This window comes from Rhodnius prolixus, unplaced genomic scaffold (assembly GCF_049639745.1).
Source record: "Rhodnius prolixus isolate KJV_2025 unplaced genomic scaffold, Rpr scaffold_5, whole genome shotgun sequence".
Classification (NCBI taxonomy): Eukaryota; Metazoa; Arthropoda; class Insecta; order Hemiptera; family Reduviidae; genus Rhodnius; species Rhodnius prolixus.
In genome coordinates, this window is record NW_027411624.1 from 16,216,068 (window position 1) to 16,243,513 (window position 27,446).

At 32.7% G+C, this 27,446-nt stretch overlaps 1 protein-coding gene across 4 annotated transcripts in view; it reads left to right on the plus strand.

The window, feature by feature from the left end:
* LOC141458632 (neurotrimin-like) overlaps positions 1-27,446 on the plus strand; it is a 747,333-nt gene that overhangs the window by 578,740 nt on the left and 141,147 nt on the right. For all 4 annotated transcript variants that reach the window (XM_074136888.1, XM_074136886.1, XM_074136887.1 and 1 more), the window contains one exon: positions 16,328-16,486. In XM_074136888.1, coding sequence (XP_073992989.1) covers positions 16,328-16,486 — 159 coding nt within the window. The remainder of the gene's footprint in view (positions 1-16,327; positions 16,487-27,446) is intronic.

Sequence of the window (27,446 nt, forward strand, 5' to 3'; positions counted from 1 at the left end):
AAGGCCTAAGAGGCCCCAGTACCACAATACATATTAGCTTCGTAGGTCTCGCGTCTCAGGTGGCGCCTAATCACGACTAATTCTTACCAATAATATAGTTTGTAAAATCTTACATTATACCTGTTATGAAACTTTGAAATAGAAAACGGGACAGGACCTACATCCCAGGGCATCGCACCTACCAAAGGCTTATTGTGCCCTCGCCTTTGGATCTAGTAGATGAAATCTCCTCTTATTAAAGAGGTTGAGGGCTTTCCCTACTGGTTCTTTTTGCGCTACTACCTCCTTTGGTCTCTAAGATCCAAAGGTTTCATAGCGCAATCACTCGATTGTAACGCAATCGAACTGCCAGTGAGTTTCCTCCTCTTCCTGACTTGGGTCAGAATTATCAGAATAATTCCTTTTATGAAGCTTATGAGGTAGCTTACTCCAGCAAATTCATTGTAAAAGATTATATAAATATAATAATATACAATATCTATAGGAACAGATTAGCTGAGTGGTTAGCAAATACTGCATTCCAATGCGGAGATCACAGGTTCGAATCCAGCTGCTGGTCGATTAGATTTTCTCTTCCTAGGAGCTTCTTACAGCTCTCTGTCTGCGATAGTGTTGTCTGTAACGAGAGAACAGTGGCTGAAGGCTGGTAGTGCACTGGAAAAAAAAGCTTCGGGCTCCAATTACCTCGATAATGTTGACGTGCCTTGAATACCTTAATAAATAACATCTATGATTACATAAAAATAAAAATAAATCCCAGTTAAGCTTAAGGGGCCATTTTTCTGAAAATGAAATTATCCATTGAATAAAGTGTTGAAGCATTTTATTTAAACTTGATTACAGGGACGCTTAAAACTTTCAAAAACAAGACTTAAGAATGTGTGCGTTAGGGTAAATGGGACAGGTAGTGTAAATAACTCTCTCTTCCCAGAAATATTAATTAGAATTTTATGTGTAAAATATTTCTTAAATAATTTATAACAACATCGTGAAAAGAAAATCACCACCGAAGCCATTTTTGGGGAAAATGACAAAATACTGGAAAATGTATTCCATTGTCATTTTCGGTTCACTGATTTATCTTCAAATTTAAAAACTCAGTTCCTCATTTGATTCTTATTAATACACAAGTGGTAAGACAACATAATATACAAAAATGGAACTGTAGAGTAAAGCCTAACTACTTCTCTCTCCCAGAAGTAAATTAATTGAAATACTGAAAAAAACGATTCAGAAATGTTGTATCGTACATCAGTCTGGTTGTCCGATTTTCAAAAAAATAAAAATTTTTCAGGTGAACCTAAAACCGATATTTCCTGTAAAAATTCAAAATTGAAAATCTATCATAACAATAGTATATATAGAGGAAGTAAAAATTGACAACGAGCCTCACTCTTTATACTAACAAGAATGAAATCACTAAAGAAGAATTACTAGAAATGTGTAAAAGAAGGAATGGAAGAATCATTTCTGAGGAAACAGCTGAATAAAAGAATTTTATAGATTGAAAAAGCAATTGGAATTCTTTGAAAAGCAACTTCTGATTTTAAAAGGAGACCAATTTCAATGCAAATTTAATGAGAGATCACGCTTCTTATCGTGAAATCTAAGATGAAATGATGGAGAAATCTTTTCAAAAAAATAATTTTTTTTTCTGCGAATAACACTTATATACTTCATCACAAACATCATAAGTGGAACGGACTTATACTCAAGTTGTTCCAATGATTGCCCCCTTAATGGATACCCTATAAAATTCTATAAGTTTTTAAAAATATATTTTTGCTATTGTCATGCAAGAAATCTGGGTTTATAAGTGCGGAAGGAGTTTTTATTGTATTTGTACGGTGAACTTATCTTCCGCAATTATATGATAAAGAGAGGAAAGAATGATTCGTTTCCGCAAGCATATTTATTTATTTACAATATGTGCAAACACCCAGTTACAATGAAATATAACTTAAAATAATTTATAATATAATTTATACAATATATGTACATATATTGTTATAGAAATAAAATATATTAATAATACAACAATAGTAAAAAGAAAAAGAAAAACAATTGACACTGTGTTTACAATTAAATTATCTCATTAAACATTCTTCAAAGAAAGTATCTGTATTAAACTCGGACATATTTATTTATGTAGCAATGCTCACAAAAACATTTATTAAATATGTAAATTAGTTTAAACGAAAAGAGCAAAGTTAACTTAAATTGACGCAATATTTACTGTTGCGTTAATTAACAATAATTTATACAATTTGAGCAAGTTTATTTTAATATTGTACAATATTTAATATTATTATTTGTTTACTCTAACTTCTAACTGTAATTTTTTTTTTCTATCTTTATTTTATGCGAGCAAGATATATCTCTATTCGATTTAACGACTTCCGTACTAGTCAAACAAATAACTAATTTATTTATTCTGTATTCAATTTTATGAAGCTTAAGAAGCAATCTTTATTTTACCTGTTTTTATAGTCACAGTTGAATTAAATGTTTACTGTAGATAATAATAATTTACTTCTTCGAATCTTAGTCAGGATCGAAATAATTAGTAAACATGAGAGATGCCTGTGTGTTATTAGTTTAAGATCCTCCATTTGCACGTAGACAGGAAATTGGACTTAAGGTTAGCAGGAAGAAATGGAATTACTTCTTCTTTTTTTTAAATCATAAATTGGTAATAAATTGAAATATGATTAATTTGAAAATGTTTCATAATTCAATATTAAATAAATAAATAAATGGAAATGGAAACGATTCTATAACTTTAAAGGAATGATGAGTTAAGTAAAACTTTTATTTTTATAGAAAAAAAAGAGTAGCTTTTAACTTTGCCTTTCAAATGTTAGTAAACTTCTCTTTTTAAAGCAACTGTGTTTGTACATTAAGCCCGGCTAGACATCTCTTTAAATATATTTACTTAGAGAAACTGAAATTTTTCACAATATTTATTTTTTCAAAAGAAAAGCTTGATAAAAGTGAAAAGCTTATAAAATTTAATTTTCATCAACGGTATTTATGTTTTTTATTTTTCTAGTAACTCAATCCGTTCTTAGGGCCTTTTCATCTTACTGTGAATACCATTTGACGGATTATTTAATAATATTAAATAAATAATTGGCTAAAAAAAGAAAATTATTTAAAATGCAAACAAATAGTGGTTTTGCTGATTCTGGTTAACAATTGCAACAACGCAATGTATTCAAATTTATACAGGGTGATCCATTTAAAACGCACCAATCGCTAATAACTTTTTAGGAAAGCGGAATTTCGAAAAAACGTACGAAGTAAACTATATGTTTTTTTTGGTCTAGTTTTCAAATTTTTCAACCCCGATGCTGTATCTTTGTTTTTGGCGGAGTTACGGGCAAAAACCCAATTGAGGTTTCATAAGGACCACTAGTTTTGACAATGATTGTGAAAACTACATAAAAAAATGTGAAAACTGCTGTTAACTCCGTTTCGATATCCCTAAAATTAGTTGAGATATTTAAGATCAAAGTTACAATTTTATCTATTCGTGAACGGTTTTGGGAGGTCCTCTGACTGCGAAAAATGTTATTTGTGATGCAAAGTAAAAAATTAATAATAATTGAAGATTTTAAAACATGTAGTATAGTGTAATGGTTGTGAAGTGAATCAAGGGATAAATTTGTTTTATCATCAAATAAAAGCAATCATCACATCATTTTAATGCACCCAGTATGCAAGACTTCTTGACCTATGATTACGGTAAGGATATCTTGCCAGGGATAGGCGTGTGTTGGGCTAGTGGCCAAGAGCGTGGTTTTGTAAGTGGGGAGATCCCCAGTTCGAATCCCGCGTATGACTACACTTTATTAAAAAAAAGTATTATGATTTTTTAAATAATAAGAATGACTGCATACGCGGGATTCAAACTGGCGATCTCCCACTTACAAAGCCACACTCTTGACCACTACACTAACACCCGCCCATCCCTGGCAAGATATTCTTACCGTAATGTTAGGTCAAGAAGTCTTGCATAAGGCGTACATTAAAATGATGTGATGGTTGCTTTTATTTGATGATAAAACCAATTTACCCTGATTCTCCCACAACCATTACATTACATGTTTTAAAATCTTCAATTATTATTTTTGTTCTTTGCATCACAAATAATATTTTTTGCAGTCAGAGGATCACCCAAAACGTCAATTTCTGGAGGAAAATTAATATTGAAAACCGTTCACGAATAGATAAAATTGTAACTTTGATCTTAAATATCTCGAAAAATATTAGGGATATCGAAACGGGTTTAACGTCATTTTTCACAATGTTTTATGTAGTTTTCATAATCAATGTCAAAACCAGTGGTCCTTATGAAACCCCAATCGGGTTTTTAGCCATAACTCCGCGATAAATAAAGATACACCATCGGGGAAGGAAAATTTGAAAACTAGACAAAAAAAAACATATAGTTTACTTCCTGGATTTTTTCAAAATTCCTCTTTCCTAAAAAGTTATTAGCGATTGGTGCGTTTTAAATGGATCACCCTGTATATTTACTTCATCAAGCCAAGAATTGAGGCAACATAAAATAAAAATTTAAGGCTAAGACTATTTATTTATTTATTATTTGTTAGGCTTACGCGGGTTCCAGCTACCAATTTAAGTGTCATGCATGGAAGTGACTCGGAAACTCATACTTTACATTAATCATTCATAATTACCATTAAATGAAATCAAAGACTTGGACCGGGAATCGAACTTAGAACCAACAAATAAGCTTTCTAGGCCTCGCCTGTGGGCGTCTCAGTATAAAAATACAATTTTAATATACCAAATTGCTTAAATAAAACGATATTAATATTTAAAAAAAAAATAATAGTAACATTATTAGGATAACTAAAAGTAGAATATTTAAACAGAGTTAGCTATCATAAAATAATTTTAATTAGAACTAAATTAAATTCTAATCCTGAAATCTCTAATCACTGAATATATTTATAGAAATAAGAAGTTTAAATGCTACTAAGAAGATGGGGCTAGTATTAATTTGCCCAATTTGGGGCAATTATTTAATTTAGTCAAAGGAATGGGGAAAAATAAGTTAATTAAGCTTAATTTCGGCTTATGCTTTTAACAAATTTAAGAATTGCCTTTCAATTAAGGGGTTTTTATAAAATAGAGGATTAGTATTTATTGATAAGTATTTAATTTAAAGTTAAACATGCTATACCCTTTCTCATTCTTTTTGTTATCTGAATTCTTAGCGAAAATAAGCTTTTAGGTAGTTTATTTCTACCTAAAAATGATCCAGTGAATTTATTCTTGTTTTCTATACATATTTAAAGTTGTTTTTAAAGATCATGTTTTAATGAATGCCGTTCGTAAATCGGCTAGGAAATATTCATGGATTGAAAATTCTTATTTCGGCTAATTTAAAAAATAATGAAAAAAAAAAGAAAAACATTGATCCTACTCCTTCCTGAGCGGCAGAAGGATTAGAAATGTAATTGGATTGTACCAATTCTTACATTGAACGCAGGTGTGCTTATTGCAATACTGTTACAGTTTTCTGTTAAAAAAAAAGAAAAGGTATATATATATATTCTAACTGAATCACTTGGGAAATTTCTATTTTCTGTTCAGGTACCTGTGTTTTTCCTCAATGTGTACTTAATTTAGCATAAAGTTCAGTATGCATCATATTACTTTTTACGGGAAGGGTGTGACCTTGTATTAGGACCTTTAAGATCTAGTGTACAAGAACTAGAGAAAAACATTAGTCTATAATTGTATAAAATTTCGTAAAAAGCTGTCGTGTAGGAAACGAGATATTTAGAGTTAAATTTTGGTTTCTTTTGGAACAGTGAAATCTTTAACTTCAAATATCTCGATAACTACTCGATAGATTTTGTTTATATTGTACCTGTATATGGAGATGTCTATTCACTATAATTGTATAAAATTACGTAAAAATCTGTCGAGTACGAAACGAGATATTTAGAGTTAAATTTTGGTTTCTTTTAGAACAGTGAAATCTTTAACTTCAAATATCTCGAAAACTACTCGATAGATTTTGTTTATATTGTACCTGTATATGGAGACGTCTATTCACTATAATTGTATAAAATTACGTAAAAATCTGTCGAGTAGGAAACGAGATATTTAGAGTTAAAGTTTGTTTCTCTTTCAAACAGTGAAATCTTTAACTTCAAATATCTCGAAAACTACTCGATAGATATTGTTTATATTTTATCTGTACATGGAGACAACTTTTGTCTATAATTGTATAAAATATCGTAAAAATCTGTCGAGTACGAAACGAGATATTTACAGTTAAATTTTGGTTTCGTATGAAACAGTGAAATCTTAATCTTATCTTCCTGGTACCAACAACACCTCCTCCAGTTTCTGACGTTGATGAAATCTCAGAATCTGACAAAATTTGAAGTAGCTTTCTTCAGCTTTACGTAGTATCTTTAGTTTTACGTAGTATATCGAACCTACAATTCAGATGTGTCCGTTTTTTTCTCTCTAATATTACATCCATCCTCCATCCACAACAATGTATAATTTCACCCTAGGTTCCAATATCTACTAGATAATATAGTAAAGAGAAAAGAAAAATAAGTAAGAAAAAACTTGGACGGTAAACAAAAATTTGACATTAATGCAGAAGTCCGACAATAGAGCAAAAAAAAAAAAAGAAAGCTGCCGCCATAATAAAACTCTAGATATTACTTTCCTTCAACTTGCTCTTTCTAAATTCCATCAAAGTTGCGACGTAAAAAGTAACAAAATACTGTTTCTCTTCCTTTTCACAAAAGATGTCTTTCGGTTTTCTTTTTCCACCAGTAGCAGCTAATAATAATAATAATAATAATAATAATAATAATGTAGTAATAATAATAAGTGTTATGTTCAATAAAAATACTTTAGAATATTGACGGAAATAAACACTAAATAATATGTATTCAAGGCCCGTTTGGCAAGTTGATTGTTGTAAACAAAAGGAGATGTTCTATAACACAAAATAAATATACTAACCGATAAAAATTAAATAAACAATTATTTACTAGATAAAAAAATCTATATTTCCATGCTGCGAAGATTTATACAAATCTTGGTCTTGTCACACTAATTGTCTCTTTAAATATTTGATTAATTCTCTCCTCTTTTATGGAGTAGGTATACCGTTAGTAAAACCAGTTTACTCTTGAATTACTGCGGAATTAATTAACAGAATGTACTACATTTTTTATATAGCTAGTATTACCTAAAGCACATCTAACATATATTGTCTTTTCATTCCTCCTCTTATAGAAATTCAGTTCACTATTAACTGGCCTCTTAATTTCGCGTTAGTTCTAATCGTAAACATTAGTTTGTTATTATGAGTGATATAATGGCAGATTGATAAATCTAAACATAACTGTTTATACAATCTGTCATATTTAGAATTATTCACACTGTTCTATAGTTATTGTTTACATTGTGAACTGATAATACCTGAAAAATTATCTATGTTTCCCGTATAATTTAATTCAATTGTATAGTGTGATAAGCACTATTTATTACCCAGAATAATTTTCATTTAATAACCTCATTGACTAAAATTCTTGGGAAGTGATATTCATACACAGCCAATTAGTTTCCTTGTATGAAACAATTTCTTTTTTCATTTATTTATTTTAAGAGAGGTATATTTAATTTTTCTACTTCGGAAGTAAATCTCATTTCTGAGTCGCTTATGGAATTATAGAACACATTGTTGATCTTTATTAACATTAACACAGCGTAATAGATTTCCGAATGTGACTGTCCAAATGTTTTGTTAATCTCCAACAAATATTTTTTGGAGCATCATCCGTAACGATGATTAATGTGGCAGAATGAAATGTATTTTAGTAGCAGAATGAGTGAATTGTGTTGTGATGATGGAGGTAATGCTCCAGTAGGTAGGATATGTGTGCCACTCAACTCCGCTAGTAATTACTTCTTCAGGTTACCTTACTAAATAGGGTAGGGTGTTTCTGATCAATACATACCTTCCACTTAATTGGGGAACGACAAACCAATATTGCAACACCACTAAATCGTTATAAGATCTATTACAATCGTTAGTAATAAAAGAAAATCACATCCATGAAAAATGAGCGACGTTTTTACCATAATTATTGTAACTAGGTGTGTTTTTCCGTGGCATTTATCTGATAGTAGATTTATTCTGCACTTTGTAATTACTTTGAATTTTCTAATTTCATGTTAGGGGGTTTATAGTGTTAATTATAGAATGGAACATGGAACACTATCAATCTGAAAACCAAACCACTAAGTCATATAGTATGTCTATACGAGTATACTAAGTCATATACTCGCAGTATGTCTATGTACTAAGTCATATAGTATGTCTATATACTAAGTCATATAATATGTCTATATACTAAGTCATTTAGTTTGTCTATATGCTAAGTCATATAATATGTCTATATACTAAGTCATATAGTTTGTCTATATGCTAAGTCATATAGTATGTCTATATTCTAAGTCATATAGTATGTCTATATACTAAAAAAAGCTAAATTCAGCCATTGAAAAATAAAGGAAATATGTACTTTACACCAATTACAATTAGCATATAGTTTGTCAGTATGCTAAGTCATATAGTTTGTCTATATACTAAGTCATATTGTATGTCTATAAACTAAGTCATATAGTATGTATATATACTAAGTCATATAGTATGTCTATATACTAAGTCATATAGTTTGTCAGTATGCTAAGTCATATAGTTTGTCTATATACTAAGTCATATTTTATGTCTATAAACTAAGTCATATAGTATGTATATATACTAAGTCATATTTTATGTCTATATACTAAGTCATATAGTATGTCTATATTCTAAGTCATATCAATACGAGTATGTCTTTTGTAAAACCATCAAGACCATACCTGTACGATTTCGTTGGTTGAACCCCTCAGTTACATCATCTGGTAATTTAGACAGTTTTTTGGATAAGCCCATCCTAAAACCAAAACTGTTCTTTCCTAATACGATTCTTGTGCACGTCAAGTTTTTAATTTTCTTTCTGAAATTATGTTGCCTTTTGTTTTAAGAAAACTTAGGAATTATAGCGATTTGTTTTACTATAAAAGAATTTTTAAGAGAGAGAGATGGAGAGGGAATAATTGATAATATTTGCAATTATCAAAAAATATATCCAAACAATATGAACAGAAATACAACTCAAAATACAAATTTTAACCATTAGAACAAGTGTAACTAAATACTTTTTTTGAGAAAATGTTTTAAACCACTCATATTTCATTGGAAATTCAAGTTTTGAGATAAAATATTGTTTTTAAAAGCTCCGTTTTTCCCTTGCTCATAATTCTATTATATTTTACCCACAAATGTGACGTCGAGCGGGTTATTTGTTGCATGCTCTGTGTGACGTACACATATGAAAAAACCACAATTTTTAATTAACCACAAAAATTAATTTAATGGCGATATTGTTGAAAAATCGTAAACTTTGAAAACAATGTTTGTGGAAAATTACACAATTTTGGTTTATTTAAATGAGAAATAAAAAAAAAGCTAAATTCAGCCATTGGAAAATAAAGGAAATATGTACTTTACACCAATTACAATTTATCTTTTTAAATAAAATCCACATTTAATTCCCATTATAGATATGCCCTGGGCCCTACAAAATTTAAGAGCGTTTTTAAGTACAATGCTTTGGTATTTTATAATAATTGGTATATTGGTATTGTTCATAATTACATTTAGTAAACTTTACAATCTCCTTGTGTAGACCCGGGTTAGAATAGTTCCAAGTTATCCTCTGCCTGACTTAAGACATGACTAATAGGGGCGTTACGGAAAACTAACTTCATCTGTAGTGTTATGGTAAGTCGCAGCCGAAATTTTGAAATGGTGTGGAGAAATTGTAGGCCATGCTTCTGGGTCTTGTAAGGCGCGATGAAACCGTCCACCTACGTCTTGTTCCATGAGGAATTCTTGCGCTTGAAAATCTAGATGTGGACAAGACGTCTGTAGGAAAACATTCCAAACTAAGGTGGCATATACGTTAGTATCATCAACTTTATATATAGGGTACCGCGTCTCCATACAGTGGTCTCTATTCATGGATTTGCCCCGCTAAGCGTCTTCAACTTCGCCGTCCCTGAAACAGCGATTTACTATGAGAGAATCAGTCGGGAACTATGTAACAATAATCTAGCCCAAGTAAGAAAGTCTAAAATATGTCATACTCGTTGACACTGACAGCCCTGGCTGCAGGAGATGTAGTTCTCAGGATTTAGTCTTCAGTTCACTGATGAAGCTATCTCCTAAGTCTTTTCCCTGAATCGCTTAATTTCCATTCAATAGCGGCTTCAGCATAATGCTGCCGATGATCTTGTAGACGCTCTACAATTACACCAAAGAACGAAGGACTGGTTTTCTTAGGAATTATACCAACTATCTGGACTTAAAGCACTTTGGGGGTACAAATAAGCTTTCCGTTCCTTCCTCATACCCAGTGTTTGGGTAGAAATCAAATTACTCTGATTACAGGCCTATTCACAGGGGCATAATAGGTTCAGAAAGCATCTGTACAAGTTGGGGGCTTTATTAGCTCGGAACCGGTGTGCAAATTGTGTCAGGAAGAGGAGGAAACGGCCTCTCACCTGTTTGTACGATTGAGCAGTTGCACTATGAAACCTTCGGATCTTTGAGACCAAAGGAGTTAGTAGCGCAAAAAGAACTAGTAGGGAAAGTCCTCAACCTCTTTAGTAGGGGAGGTTTCGTCTTCTAGATCCAAAAGGGAAAGGCACAATGAGCCTCTTGTGGCTGCGGTGCCGTGGGGCGCAGATTCCGTCCCTGTTCAATCTTAATCTTAATCCTTCCTCTTGCAATCATCCAAATCCAAAAAACTTTCGCTGAATTACAATTAAAGCGGAGGTCTCTTAACGCCTCAACTCCTCTGAAACGATAGTCAGTGTGTTATCGCTGTCAGTTTCAAGAAGGATCTAATTATCTTAGAGGAAATTATCCTTTAGAGTTTATAGTTTCAGAAATAGTCCTGCTTTTCCAGGATGTCCGTGTGTTTTAATTATTGAAAAAGATATTTCCAATTATCTACAGTTTTATAGAAAGAACATTAATAATAAGTTGATAAATTAGTTAAAAGTTTCGCTAAAAGTTAATTTATCAACGTGTTTCATAATTATTTTAAAAGATTAATATAATTACCCTTTATTTTATTAATTGAAGCTTTTTAAAATAATTTATATATTTCCAATTCTCTACAGTTTTATAGAATGAACATTATTAATAACTTGATAAATTAGTTAAAAGTTTCGCTAAAAGTTAATTTATCAACGTGTTTCATAATTATTTTAAAAGATTAATATAATTATCCTTTATTTTATTAATTGAAACTTTTTTAAATAATTTATATTATACTCGTATTTCTAATTCTCTACAGTTTTATAGAATAAACATTAATAATAAGTTGATAAATTAGTTAAAATTTTCGCTAAAAGTTAATTTATCAACGTGTTTCATAATTATTTTAAAAGATTAATATAATTATCCTTTATTTTATTAATTGAAGCTTTTTTAAATAATTTTTATTATACTCGTATTTCTAATTCTCTACAGTTTTATAGAATAAACATTAATAATAAGTTGATAAATTAGTTAAAAGTTTCGCTAAAAGTTAATTTATCAACGTGTTTCATAATTATTTTAAAAGATTAATATAATTATCCTTTATTTTATTAATTGAAGCTTTTTTAAATAATTTTTATTATACTCGTATTTCTAATTCTCTACAGTTTTATAGAATAAACATTAATAATAAGTTGATAAATTAGTTAAAATTTTCGCTAAAAGTTAATTTATCAACGTGTTTCATAATTATTTTAAAAGATTAATATAATTATCCTTTATTTTATTAATTGAAGCTTTTTTAAATAATTTTTATTATACTCGTATTTCTAATTCTCTACAGTTTTATAGAATAAACATTAATAATAAGTTGATAAATTAGTTAAAAGTTTCGCTAAAAGTTAATTTATCAACGTGTTTCATAATTATTTTAAAAGATTAATATAATTATCCTTTATTTTATTAATTGAAGCTTTTTTAAATGATTTATATTTTATTTCAATTTTCTATCGTAAATAATGCAAATATAAAGCACAAATCTGTTTGTAAAAAAGAATGAAAGAAAAAAAAAGTATTTATAATTGTTTCGACCGAATTGAATACATAAAAGTCAATTATTAAAGTCAAGGTTAGAATTTAAATCATATAAAATAGAAAATACGAAATTTTAGGCCGGCAATATAAATCTAAACACAGGTCAATATTGTTTGAAAGAGTTCGTGTATGTTTATTATTGCAATGTTAGTGAGTATTCAATTCGCTAACTTTATAGGACTTAGTGAGGATCGTTTTAAAAAATGCAAAACCAAAAACAAAACAAAAAATCTTGAAAAATTCAGGCTATAAATCTGCCTGCCCTGTTTTTTTTTTTTTTAAACAACACACCAAACAGATGAAGATCACTTTGCGTTCAGCCGACAATATTTGTCAAGTCTGGATTTAGTGGCAGTGGTAGGTTGCCCCTGACCATTTTCCCTTCCTCGCCGCCGGTTGGCTAACCTGGTTCAATTCTAATACAAACCAAATTGGGTAGTACATTTAAATGACAAAAGCTTTGGTGGAGTTACATAAGGTCAAATAGATGTTAACCTCTATTTTCAATCAATATACATATACATGCTTGGAATATTTACATATTATAGCAACAACTAAATTATATAATCTGTTTTAACATAAACTATATCTACAGCTTCAAACACCTGCTGGGAAAGTGCTAAGTTATCCGTAAAACCACTAAATAAAATAAAAGATTCTCTTTTGAAGAAAATAAATGCGATAAGCTCTTATTTAGGTAGAAAAATATATTAACATTGACATATCAAAGAAACTGCGAGGTAGAGTAGACAGCTATTTTTTTCTATGATTTAAGGCGCGTCAACATCTAAGGTTATTAGCGCCTGGAGCTTTTTTTCAGTGCACTGCCGGCCTCCGGACAGTGGAGCTGTAAGAAGCTCCTAGGAAGAGAAAATCTAAGGGTCAGCAGCTGGATTCGAACCCGGGTCCTCCCAGTGGGAGTTCAGTACGCTAACCGCATAGCTAATCCCTTCCCTATTAGACAGCTATTATATTTACAAAACAATGTGCTCTACCTTCTGGATTAAACAGGCAGACCATATTCGCTAATTATTCGAGAAAACTTCTCAACATCGGCTTGTCTAACCAAGTAAAATTCTTCATTGTGAAAAATGTCTTTATTACTATAAATTTATTTAGGTGTATCAGTGCCACCAACCTGATCCCAAGAAATATCGTACAATTATTTTATAACAGACTGGCCAAGTCAGAATATATCGTATAATTAGGCGAGCGATTCTAAGGATTTTTTAAATGTATTTAAAAAAAAAAAAGAACAGAAAAAGAATTTTAAAAACTTCCCCGAAGGCTTTTGACTTATTATCTATGTAATTTTATTAAAATTTAGTTGGCAAACAATTTTAATAAAAATAAATTAAGTAAATATTTATTTGAAGAAATAATTTCCAATAATTTAATAAAATCTGCAAGAACTATTGTCATTCACTTTCATTATAAAAGTATGTCTAAATACTAAAATCCTGTAGTCGCCACGGTAGCCAAGCGGTTAGAGGCGAGACCCCGTGTAGCTAAACTAGAACTGGTGGATCTGGGTTCGATCCCCGTTCATGACCTTTATTATTTTATTTAATGGATAATATTATTAGAACTTTATAGTGATATTATGTGGTGGTTAGTCGCCTCCGTTCGCGAAAACTGTTTTGGTAGTTGGATGTAAAGCCTTCTGATTAAGCAGCCATTACTTTACTTACGAGAGTAGTTAGTTATTTCATGCAAAGTATTGCTTAACATGGTTCAAACATTTTTATTTCTTTTTTCGGTTTAACCCCACAAAACATACATATTAACTGTTATCTAGTCAATCATAGATGTGAATATTTTAGTTTTTCTAAACGGTCAATTGTATTACCCTTATTCTGTCAGCGTTTTCCGTATAAGTTCGGAAAAATTGTATTCAACTCATTCTATTCAAGAAAATCATTCTTTTTATATTTCCTCTTTCTTAATCACTGTTTTCCCTTCATGAATCAGCTGACCTTTTTTATGTTTTGTTCTTGTTATTTTTGTGAATTTTCATCGTATCCGCTTTTCTTCTTAGATCATCAATTTTCATTTATATGGGTTTACTGGGTGCCATTGTCCACGGCCATATATCAAACCAGGGAACCAAAATTATCGCGACCTACTTTTCTTTGATAATACGGGCATCATGGCAGTCGCCATTTATGCTCCTACGTACGTATGTTGACATTTGTATGCATCTCTTTGTCCATTTCTCAGTACCCTAATCGTACTTATTTCCTTGAATCCACCATTGCCAAGTTAGCCTAAGGCAGTGATGGCGAACTTTTTGAGCTCGGTGCGTCAAAATTTTGAAAAATCGAAACATAATTTTCGTGGCGTGTCATCACACATCACAAAAGTAAAGACTAAACAAAATAGAAATATTTATAAATTTTTTAAGTTATTTGTTTAATGCCACTTTTTTATTTTTTTTATTTATCCTTTTAATGTAATTTACACCTATACCCACAGGGTACAATAGGTAAATGCGATAAATGTATAAACAATTAACGTGTCAAACGTGAATGACGGCCATCCAGTGATGGCCGCTATTAGTCACCCAGTTGGTCACGGGGCCAACGGCGCCTCAGCCGTCTTCGAGGATTGGAGGGTAGCGTAGTTGTAGACAGGTTTGCAGCTAAAGGGTTGGGATGAAATGAGAGATTTTGATGAAAATTTTTATAACGGATTTTGGCAAGTTCAGAGATGAGTGGAATTTGGAGATCTGTATGGATTGTGTGGTTACTAACATAGAATGGAGCGTCTACTATGTGGCGGAGAATTTTAGATTGGAGTGTTTGCAGTCTATTGATGTTTGATTTTTTAGCTGTTCCGTAAAGTTCGAGTCCGTAAGTCTACTTAAAATACAAAAACCAAAATTATGAAACCACATGATTTACATTTAGAGACTTGTTTTACATATTTCATTGACACTTAACATAGAAAATCAAGTAATATACAATATAATTGAACAATTCAGAATTAAATTATGAATTATTATTAACTTAAGTAATAATTTTATTATTAACAACCAACTCTGGCCGTTATGAGAGACAAATATCTAAATTATGAAATTTTTTATCTTTGAAGATGCGTGTCACCAAAAATGAGCTCGCGTGTCATAGGTTCGCCATCACTGGTACCTTAGGCCTTTATTTCTCTTTTAGACTCCACTCAGTTAATTTTAAGTTTCATTTAATTATGTATTCTCTGATCTAAAGTTCATTCGTAAACTTTAGACTAAGGCAAGGATTTAGAATTTTAGACCAAGAGAAGGATTCGAATCCATTATCAATAATACATCCTAGCTTTGCGTTCTTTGCTATTCTGGGGCCTCTTTTGAGATAAATTATCGTCCCCACTGATTAATTAAGTCAAAACATAACTGCCATGTTTTTTTTTGAGGTTGGAGATGGATTCTTGGGGATGATATTGGATGGGAGAAAGTTTAAGAGAATAGGAATGGGTATCCAGCTTCAACTGGCAATTAGATTATGTGGACTTAGTCACTTGGACAACTAATTAGATATTCTTAGATTTTGTTTTTTGGAAAAATGAATAAGGGTTTTTTATTGAAGAACATTGCCGAGAACTTGACGTTGGGTGAGCCAACCAATAAAAATTAAAACGACTTACGAATCCAAATGATAGCTGGGCTGGTTTATAAATAAGTTGTTAACTTCTTCCCAAAAAGGGTCCTTTGAGAATTACATTTAAAATATTCATTTGTTCGAAAGCTCATGCTTATAAAGGATTTCAGCAGAGTTTAACAAGCGGGAAGCTTCTATATTAAGTTTTACGACCCCTCCATTTAATTTGCCTAGAGAGTATTTTGCTGTTAAAAACATTACTTATTACTTAAACAGATAATTACTACAGAGAAATGGCCACCAACATAATATTATATGTTTTTTGTCCACAGAGAGAATTACAAAAAAGATGTCATCGCATTAAACCATTATTAAATTATTTAGCCTTCACAAATATAACAACTGAATTATGTACTAAATGATAATTGGAGATATATACCATATATATGTTTATTTTCTGGTATGTCAACAGTACCACCAGACATATTGGATTATGGTACCAGTACGGATATGGTTGTAAGAGAGGGCAGCAATGTCAGCTTTAGATGTGCAGCATCCGGATCTCCGCCGCCAAACATCACTTGGAGGCGAGAAGCAGGAGAAGCCATATCTCTCGGAAATGGCGTTGAAGGTAGGAAATAGAATTATTCAGTATTTTTGGGTTATTCATCTCAAAATCTTTCTGAGCAAAAATATGGTTAAAATAATATTTGAGGAAATTCAATTAATTACTAAAAAAACGAAGTATTGTAGAAATACCCACAATTTCATCTGAAAATTTAACAAAATTTGATCATTACTGCTAAGTATTTAATTGTTATTACAATAGTTTTAGTAAAAGGAGAAATCTCATTAATTAGAATAACGAAATTAAAACGCAACTTAATCTTAAAAACCTTAAATCTCCAGGTCGAGATGCCCCTACTTTCATCTTAGAAACGGTGAAACTTCTTCACAATTTATCCCTCACCAAGCCAATCCACCTAATATGGATCAAGGCCCACTCAGGGCTGAAAGGCAATGAAGTTGCTGATGCTGGGGCCAAAGAGGTAGTCACATCGAATAGCTGTCCAAAACTAAAAATATTATTACCCAGCGATATAAAAAATAATTACAAAATGAAATGCTATTCCACCTGGCAAGGGGAATACAAAATTCAGGTTCAGGAAAAAGGAAAATTTTATGCGGCAATTGAACCACTCATCCCCAAAAAAGCCATGGTTCCATGGCTTTAGCGCGGAGAGAAGGTTTTATGGCACAATAACCCGGTTGAGGCTAAACCACAATTACACCCCCCCATCATCTGGCATGAATAGGCGTCAACATCAACGGAACCTGTTCCTGTGAGATTCAGAATCGGATGCTGACGCCAATCATTTAATTCTGGCATGCCCACAATTCTCAAAAAACAGACGCGAATTTTGGAAGGCAATTATAGACTCAAACTACACGCTCCCACCAAACTTAAATTCCATCCTAGTGACAAAAGACCCCATAGTATACATGGAACTATTCAAGTACATTAAATCAAATCAAATAACAATATAACGGTTTATACCGATAATACCCTCTGGCTAATTAGCAAGAACTAAAGGCCATTTAAGAAGAAGAAAAAACAAAAAAAATCTTAAAAACGAAGTCACTTCTATTTCAAACATAACACGTACACGCAAAATGCAAATAAGTTGTATTTACGTCTTGACTAGAAACTAGAGTTTAAATGTTCGAGTTTTCAAATCGATTACCGCCATGCTTTCTCATATTTTACTTGGACAGAAGTACTAACTTGAAATCTCTTTAAAGACTTTAAAAGAGTTGTGGTTATAGCAAAAACAGCTTTTCTGTAAAAACAATTTCTATGCAGTGTCAGAGAATCAAATTAGATTTCTTTCAAGTGGTTTTTATTTTAAATAGAGAAAAAAATACATTTAAGCAACTCGCTTACTTCAATTGTCAAGGTGTATCGATTATAACGGGTTAACTCGATACAGTTTATTTGCGAAAGAAGCGAATCATTTAATCATTTAACAACATAAAAATGTATGCATAACAATAATTAGTTGCATTTTACAGCTTATCGATTCTAATCGATCCTTGAAAAAAAAATTAATATGAAAGGTGCTTCAATATTTTAAAAAATAAATAAATTATAACTTTTTAATCCGCTTGGATCATTTCTATAGTGGGTCTATCTGATGGCGTATTAAACATCACTATGTTATACAGGGTGGAACCGGATAAGTGACGAAAAATTTTTTCTGTTAAACTACATTCAAAATGTAGTAGAACGCCGCCTGAACGAGTGTCCTATCTCTATCTGTTAGAAAGTTATGATTTTTTCAGGTTTTTTTCGACTAAACCCGACCTTACGACATAAAAACACTATTTCTCAACTAGTGCCTCACTTATTTACATTTTTCACCTCATTTTCGTATTCAGCATTAAATTTCCTATAATAATAGATCAATTTCGTAGTTATTTAACTTTAATCAGATTCATTTATTACAATAAGAACGTTAATTTTTTTAGGAATTTAGAATTTTCATGAATTTTCAAAAATTAGCCTCCTCGACAAAATTGGTCTTAGAGGCTGTCAAATTTCCCAAAAACTGCTCCTTTTAATACTCTTTCCAATGGTATAATAATCAGTTTCAATAATAGCTGTTTTCTTTGGTCTATTACTGAGAAAGTGCTGAAAAACACGGTGTTAGCGAAGGAAGCAAAGGGGACTGGATGAAGCGTACTCGCATATCAATATTATTATTTATTAACAAAATCATTTCTTTAAGCATGTAAAATACATAATTACTTAGTAATTATTGATGTATCATGTTCTCAAAATGCCGAACTCGATTCCTGACGCATAACCGAGCGCGTTTTCGCATTGCTCCCACTGTTGTTGAAAATGTTCTTTCAGTTTTTCTGAAGCAGCAATTACCCGTCTTCTCACTTACCTCAATTACCTTGTAGACCTCACTCTTAAGAAAACCCCATACGAAGTGGTCCATAGGGTTGAGGTCAGTTGAGATCTCTGTGGCCACGCGGTAGTTCCACCTCGCCCTATCCACTCAGGAAAACGTTGCGACAACCATCTTCTGACGTTCACCGAATAATAAGGTGGAGCTCCGTCTTGTTGATAAATTAAATTTCTGCTAACGTTGTGAGGAAGATTCAACAACACTGGGAGCAATGCGAAAACGCGCTCGGTTATGCGTCAGGAATCGAGGTCGGCATTTCGAGAACATGATACATCAATAATTACTAAGTAATTATGTATTTTACATGCTTAAAGAAATGATTTTGTTAATAAATAATAATATTGATATGCGAGTACACTTCATCCAGTCCCCTTTGCTTCCTTCGCTAACACCGTGTTTTTCAGCACTTTCTCAGTAATAGACCAAAGAAAACAGCTATTATTGAAACTGATTATTATACCATTGGAAAGAGTATTAAAAGGAGCAGTTTTTGAGAAATTTGACAGCCTCTAAGATCAATTTTGTCGAAGAGGCTAATTTTTGAAAATTCATGAAAATTCTAAATTCCTAAAAAAATTAACGTTCTTATTGTAATAAATGAATCTGATTAAAGTTAAATAACTACGAAAATGATCTATTATTATAGGAAATTTAATGCTGAATCCGAAAATGAGGTGAAAAATGTAAATAAGTGAGGCACAAGATGAGAAATAGTGTTTTTATGACGTAAGGTCGGGTTTAGTCGAAAAAACCTGAAAAAATCATAACTTTCTAACAGATAGAGATAGGACACTCGTTCAGGCGGCGTTCTACTACATTTTGAATGTAGTTTAACAGAAAAAATTTTTCGTCACTTATCCGGTTCCACCCTGTATAACATGTTATTAAAATTATTAATTTCTTTTAAAATATTGGCGCCATTAACATAACCTAAGTTTACGTGCTCACGGTAATTATAGTGGTATACGAGGTGTGTTCAAAAAATAAGGTGAATTTTCATTTTTCTTAAAAAATATTTATTTATTCATCGATTTTTATTTTGTCTCCTTCAAAGTAGTCCCCCTCAGATATAATACATATGTGCCAGCGTTTTTTCCAATCCTCGGAACAGTTCTGATATGCACTTTTTGGTATGTCCTTGAGCTCTCTCAGCGATTCGGTTTTTATCTCCTCAATCGTCGCAAATCTCCGCCCTTTCATGGGTCTCTTCAATCATGGGAACAGGAAAAAGTCGCAGGGCGCCAAATCTGGTGAATACGGTGACTGAGACATGATAATGTCATTCAACAATTCCTGAGCGATGCTCATGCGACGGTTTTTTTGATCAAAATTCAGCAATTTTGGAACGAACTTCGCTACTACACGCTTCATGGCCAAAATTTCCGAAAAAAATTGCAGGACATGTGCCAACCGATATGCCGACAACCTCAGCAACTTCTCTAATTGTGATTCGACGATTCTTCTCAACATTTTCATCGGTTGTTGATGTGCTGGGGCGTCCAGGGCGAGCGTCGTCATTCACATCTTCTCGACCTTCTGTGAAAAGCTTGTACCACTTGTAAACATTTTTTTGACACAGAATACTCTCACCGTACGCCACTCTCAACATTTCAAGTGTTTTTGAGCACTTAATTCCATTTTTTACACAAAATTTGATTCAAATTCGTTGATCCATTTTTTTCGACAGAAGAAAATCGCCGAACTCGCAAAACACTTGTCTTATTTATGCCTCTAACATACAAACTAAACATGCTATATAGCTACAACTTTGAAAATATGTTCGAGACAAGTGTACCAACATAAAAAAAAAGACAATCGAAATTCGAATGTACGTAGCCCGCGAAATTTGAAAATTCACCTTATTTTTTGAACATACCTCGTACGTACGAACAACGTTTTGCTGTAAAAACGTTTTTTTAAAATTAAATGTCCGAATACGTTTTCATTAGCAGTTCTGGTCTGAATTTTTCCCAAATTTTGTCTAAAAATCTGGTACGTTATTATAGGGTATTTGCGAATCATACAATATTGTTCACAATTATTTTTTTTGTTTTGTAGTATAAAGTAAAGAAATCGCCTATTTTTTTCAGGCTACGTCTAACTACCAAATTAGGTGTCGTGAACGGAGGTGAAATATACTTCTTATAAGTTCTCGTTTTAGACATTAAATAAAATCTAAGGCCTAGACCGGGAATCGAATCCCCTGTTCCTCAATAAATATTAGCTTTGCAGGTCTCGCCTTTAACATTAAGATTCTAATAGGGCGCGGCCCCTAAGGCCTACGCCACAGCGACCCCTTTAGATCTATTGTGGCTCCCACAACTCTAGAGTTCACCCTCCAGACCCGTCCGGTTCATCAAACTCTTAATACTGGAGGAGCAGCTCCTAAGGCTTGGTTTTTCCATCCCCAGGAGTAACATCCTTAGCCAGGACAAGCCACTCACACTAGCACAACGCTTGCAGTGCCGTTTCCTCCTCTTCTTGACAGAACCTACAAAGGTAGGCCCATGCGATGCATGTGTTTTCTGAGCCTGCCGGTTAATAGGCCTACAGGTCTCACCTTTAACCACTCGTCTATCGTGGCGCCTTGTTTTGTGATATATATTATTTATGAGATTTTTTTAATTTTTTTAAGTAGGTATATTGATTTGGAAAAACCAGACCACAATTTCTAACATTGGGAAAGGTTTATGCTTATATATGCATAAAATCAGAATCGCGGAAGCACTGAAATAGATTAGGATCCAAACTATTCGGATGACTGGGCATCCTCGCTGGACACAATAGATTTAACACCTCCAGAGTGAGATTATTTTCACTGTGAAACCTATATGAAGACTTTGTGAAGAAGAGGAAAGGGAATGATATCCTTGTTTGATTGCGTAGCTATCGCGAGGTTATAACCAGAGGGCGTCCTGTGGCCAGGACAGGAACATACCGCAACAAACACTGGGGAGGTAAATCCTGAGACTAGCTAAGAGAAGAGTATCTAAAAGATAGAGTTGATCTAGCTGTTGTGTCTTCGAGATTAAGCCTCGTTTCTTGGTTCAGTGAATAATTATAATGAAGCTCTTTCAAAACTACATAAATCAAAATACAAACTTTTGTATTTTATACTTTGAAATTGTGTCGTGTAAATTTAATAATAAAAAGCGCTCTCTTTAAATTGCTTCAATGTGGCAAATTATCAGCGCATTGTCATCTAAAATTGCATAAAGTAACAATTTTAGCTTTCACTTTACTGTTAATATATATATGGAAGCGTAAAAAAAGAATAAAAAATCAGGATATAAATTATTTATAAGCTTTGGTATGACAATTGTGAGACCTGGCGATGACATAAGTGAAGAAATCTTCGCTCTTTGTCACATTCTATTTCCTCTCTTTGTCTTAGATCCCAGGCGCACAGCTTTTGCTTCCAACTCCTGAATAACTCACAATATTAACTCCGTCAGCTAAGTGTTTCGTACATCATCATACAACAGCGAACACAGGGGATGGGGCTGTAGGAAACTTCTTTTTACAATAAGAAAGTTACTAGCTATACTTTTACCTCCACAACTTCAGAAATTATTAAAGCAATGCTTTGGAAATTGGTTATCATGAAAGCCAGGTAAAAGAGACCTGGAAGAGATAGAATGTGGAAGGAAAGAGAGTGACAAATAATTTAAAAGGACCTCTTTTCCTGTGAGAACGCATGAATGAAGAATGGTAAAATTCTTTCCTCCGTCCTTGCGTACCTACCTGTTTCTGGAAAATTTCAAAGTCACATTTAACTTTATTTCTCATTAACACAGGCATACGTTGTAACTTCTAAAGAAGTTATTTCACAAATTAAACAGTCGCTTTCAAATTGTTAAAGACGTTCGAGGAATTATTCATATTGAATTTAAACAATAGTTTTAATGAATTTTGCTTCTTCAGCATTTTAAGATGGGAATTTTTATCCCTTTAACAGCTTATGTTAAGGAAATGTTATTTCTTTAGTTATTAGTTATTATCACGTTTATTTATTTAATTAGTTATTTATTTATTCAATTCAACTTTGACAATTTTTTTTCTCTATTTCTATAGAACAGCGTTTCCCAACTTGTGGTACGGAGTTGCTGGTTGGTAGTACGCGAAAAATAATCAGTAATGGCGGACTTAAAAAATTAAAAAAAAAAAATCAAAGCGTAAATATCATAGAAACTTTTTTACCAATAATACATAAAAATTATTTTAATTAATAATATTATACAGTAAAGTTATTAAAATGTATAAGTAAAAGGTTAGTCTGTCTCAAGATATACGAGAAAATATAACAGCACATTTAACAGGATTAAAATTGTCTTTCATGGAGTATTTTCCAAAACCCGAAAACACAAATGATAATTGATAACTATGTAAAAATCTGCCTAAAGAGACTGATTGTAATGAGTAAGGAACGGATTTTTATGTATTTAAAAATACCAAATATTTAATTAAAATATGCATTTATTTTCGTCAATTATGTGGAAAATATGTGATTTTCTTAAAATATTTTCTGGAATATTTAAGTAAAATGGACATTTTTTTTTATGAAGTTATAATGATTTATACAAGAAAAGAACATTTTTACTATTTATAATAATTTATTAGGAACAAAATAATTTGTTTTTACAAGTTTTGTATAATTTATACAACAATGAACATTTTTACTATTTATAAAAAGATGTGTTAAATTTTCAATTTTGAAAACTTCACTCTTCGAAATTGTTTGCAACCACATGAAATTTCAAATGTTGGAACGTAAAGTGACTATCTGGTAAAGAGACGATCAGAACAGTGGTTTCATCAATTGACACCCAAATCGGTCCATCTTTGATATGTTCTCGAATTTTGGTTAGTGTATCTTTATAGATATCTTCCAGGTAGTTTTTCCGCAGAGTGCTCTCGTCAGGCATTTTTTTTTCCCAATATAGGTCTCTAAGAATCCTTTGAAATGAGGATTTTTAAGTTTGTGGAAAGGGATATCTGCTCTAACCAAAACCCGACACAGATCTGTACTCAGAGTAGACTTACTTGATGATGGAGATGTAAGGAAGGCTTGATAGGACGTCCTCTCTTTCTTTCTGTTTTTATTCTCTATGTGCGATCCGGTGGCAATATGTTGGGTGACTTGGGAACGTTGAGAGCAAGAAACGCGCTTGTCACAAGCTGTGCAGTACAAAATGTCTCCATCACTTCGAAAAACTTCTGCTGGAAACTCGCGAAGATATTTAGCAACCAGTTGTTTGTTTGAGGCCGATGTTCGTGGCATTTCTCCCAAAAAAGAATACACTAAGTGACCGAATGAAATGAATTGGACACTTCAACGAACGAGCTGAAAGAACAGACAACGTCAGACAACTTCAAAGAACTAACAAGTGCCCGACACTGTTTAGCAGCATTATGTGTAAATTACAATAATCATTGTACCCACTGTGATTCACAGCCCTACAGTCTGTGGTTCACAGTTCCTGTCAACTACCTCCCAATTATGAAAATATGCCCAAAATGAAAAATATGAAAAAATATGTACATATTTTGATTAAATATGTAGAAATATTTATTTATTTTAATCAAATATATATAAATATGCGATAACATCCAAATATGTGGAAATATGTGAAATAAAAGTAGACCCAAACGGCTTAAAAAGTGTCAGTATGAATACTTCTAGTTGAAAAACGTCTGTAAATTGCCTAGAAAAAAATATGTAAATACATACGAATCCGTTCCCTAGTAATGAGTAAGCTCTATCCAAGCAACATTAAATTTAATTGGTACTTACAGGTAGTTGAATGCTTAAAAGAAATTAATTTAGAAGATTTGGGCACAAATATAATAATCCTAAAGAAGAACTTTGTAAATTAATTAATAATTTTGAAGAGAAAATAATTTTTAATTGTTTAAAAAATTGTTAAAACTAAGATCTTACAGTTTATCAAGTGAACAAGAACATGAACTCCTTTGTAACAGATACATTGGTATCTCTATACTGATAAAGATAATATTAATAAAATAAGACTCTCGGAATAACAAATTTCATGAAATACAATCATTTTTACCAAGTGGTACAAATTAGCATGATGTGGTAACTACCAAGTGGTACGCGAACCAAAAAAGGTTGGGAAACGCTGCTATAGAAGATAAAATTCCCAAATTTTCTTACAAAATATAGGGCAAATTCTCATTTGTGACTGTAATTTTTACGTAATAACATAGGTCTAATAGATTTCGTGAAAAAAAGTTGCTGAAAATAAGTAAAAACGGCATTTTCAGAAAATGTTCTTGTTCTTCTTGTTACCTTTTATTGTAAACAACGTAGCGCCTAAAAGCGTTAACCGATTTTCATGAATGAGGTGTCATTCGATTTGGAATTTTATGTAGATGTGCCCTTTTGGGGGGATCTATAGAACATATTAAAAAGATTATGTCTGCGAGCTAGTTCAGCTCGCCAACCGGAAGAACGTAATGAGAGAAATCAGGCCAGCGCTGGTAATATTTAGATCATTTTAAGATAAGGTTTTTTGTAAGTTATTGGTTAGAACTAATTAATACTATATAAAGTTCGGAACCAAAAGTTATTAACATTCGAAGGGATAGTCCTCAGGTTATGGGAGAACTTCAGAGAACGGGAAGGGAGTATAAGCACGGAATTTTAGTAAGTTTATCGTAGGATGGACTCTGGGTTTACTAATACGCTGGAGTTGCTCACCGTTTCATACAAGTAAACTTAATTTTTTTTCAGAATAGTGTGGAAAGCTGGGTATGAGGTAGAGAATAGGAGGGTTGATGGGAGGTGTTTGGTTAGGAAAAAAGGGAACTGCTAGGTGGGGTTATCTGGACAGCAGCTGGAGTAGCAACGAGTTTTTTTTTTCTTTTTGTGACTTTTGTTTTCCATTGCTGTGCTGGTTAGTACAGAAGGAGAGTGTCTCCATAGGGTGACTGTCAGGCAAGAGTATGAGAGTGACTGTACGCGCGCGGAGGTAATTCCGTTCAAAGAGGCGGTGTGAAGGTTTGTGGTGGTTTGGTGGAGAAAGAAGAGGGTCCCAGTGATTTACTCTAAAAACGTGTTGGGCTCTTTTTTTGGGTTAGGTGCCCTGTAATGGGGCGACGCGGTGGGGAGATGCCAAGGATTTGCCTACATTGCCTCCACCAGCAGCACTGAAAGCAGGAAGGCCTTTCCAGTAATAAAAACTTCAGGATAGAACAGGACGCCCAACACTCCTTTAACCAGAAGCTATTTTTTTTTTCTTCCACTTCCGTTTCCCCCACTTCTATTTTCCACCTAAACCTTTTCCTTTTGTTTGCTGTTAATACCCAGTACCACTGGGTTTCCACTGGCTTCCAACCCGTCCAGTCCTCGCACAGATAGTAACTTCCTCTTTCTACCTTTCTAAACTCTCTTTACCTTGTCGTCAAGCCTCCTGAGTACACATGTAGAGCACAGATTAGTGAGGATTTACTACTCTCAGCTGACCATATCTGAACTCTCTAGATATTAACATTTTAAAAAAAAAATAGTTATACATATAATTTATAACTCTCAGACAACGACCCAGTCAAATACTTAGGCGTATACTTAGTTAAAAAGGCTGAAACGAAAATGAAACGACAAGAGACGAACACACGATATGGACTGGTTTCCCCGTAGGTAGAAGTGGATTAGCCACTTCTTCAGGGTACTTGGCGTCCCTGCGGATATCCCAGCAAAACAACATGAACATGAGTAACATTACACTGTAACACCCCAATACATTAACACAGTACACATAGGGCATAGTCATCTGTACAAGGAGGGGCTTATTACCTCGGAACTGTTGTGAAGATTGTTGTGCAGGAAGAGGAGGAAACGGCCTCTCACTGGCCGTTGCAATCGAGTGATTGCGCCATGTTTGGATCTTTGTAGGGAAAGTCCTCAACCTCTTTAGTAGAGGAGGTTTCATCTAATAGATCCAAAAAGGAAGGACACAATAAGCCTCTTGTATACACTGGCTTCTTAGACTGATAACAGTCCCATATTGCTTTTCTTAGACACTGAACTATATTCAAGCAAAATCCTTCGAGACTGATTGATGGAATCGTCGATAAGAACAACTTTCGCTACTTACTTGACCATTCAATAGACTTTAAAATACCTATCAAGACTCCTGAACAGATTGACAGTGCAGTAGAAAACCTTTACCTACGCTACACGGAATTCTGCAACTAATAAAAGACCACGTGCTCTACCTAACTAGTTCTTATTCATACCTAGTGACATACGAATCCTTACTACTTATAAAAGACGGATACAATCGTTATTGCAAAACACACGTTCACCTTCTTACAAACGTAAATTTAATCGGCTAGCACGTCCTGTTAAGAAGGAGTTAAGTACAAAAATGAATTATGAAAAATGAAAAAGCAATGAAATATGAATGTATTTAAAAGTTATGGCCGATTAGAATGAATGGAAGAAAATGATTAGAGAAGGATTACGTGATTTTAATTTCGGTTAAGCTATAAGGATGGCGGGAATATAGAGTACTGATCCATCCATTAGCTGTAGTTTATGTAAATAGTTGTATATAACAGAGGGATGAATGTATGAAGCGAACGTATTTA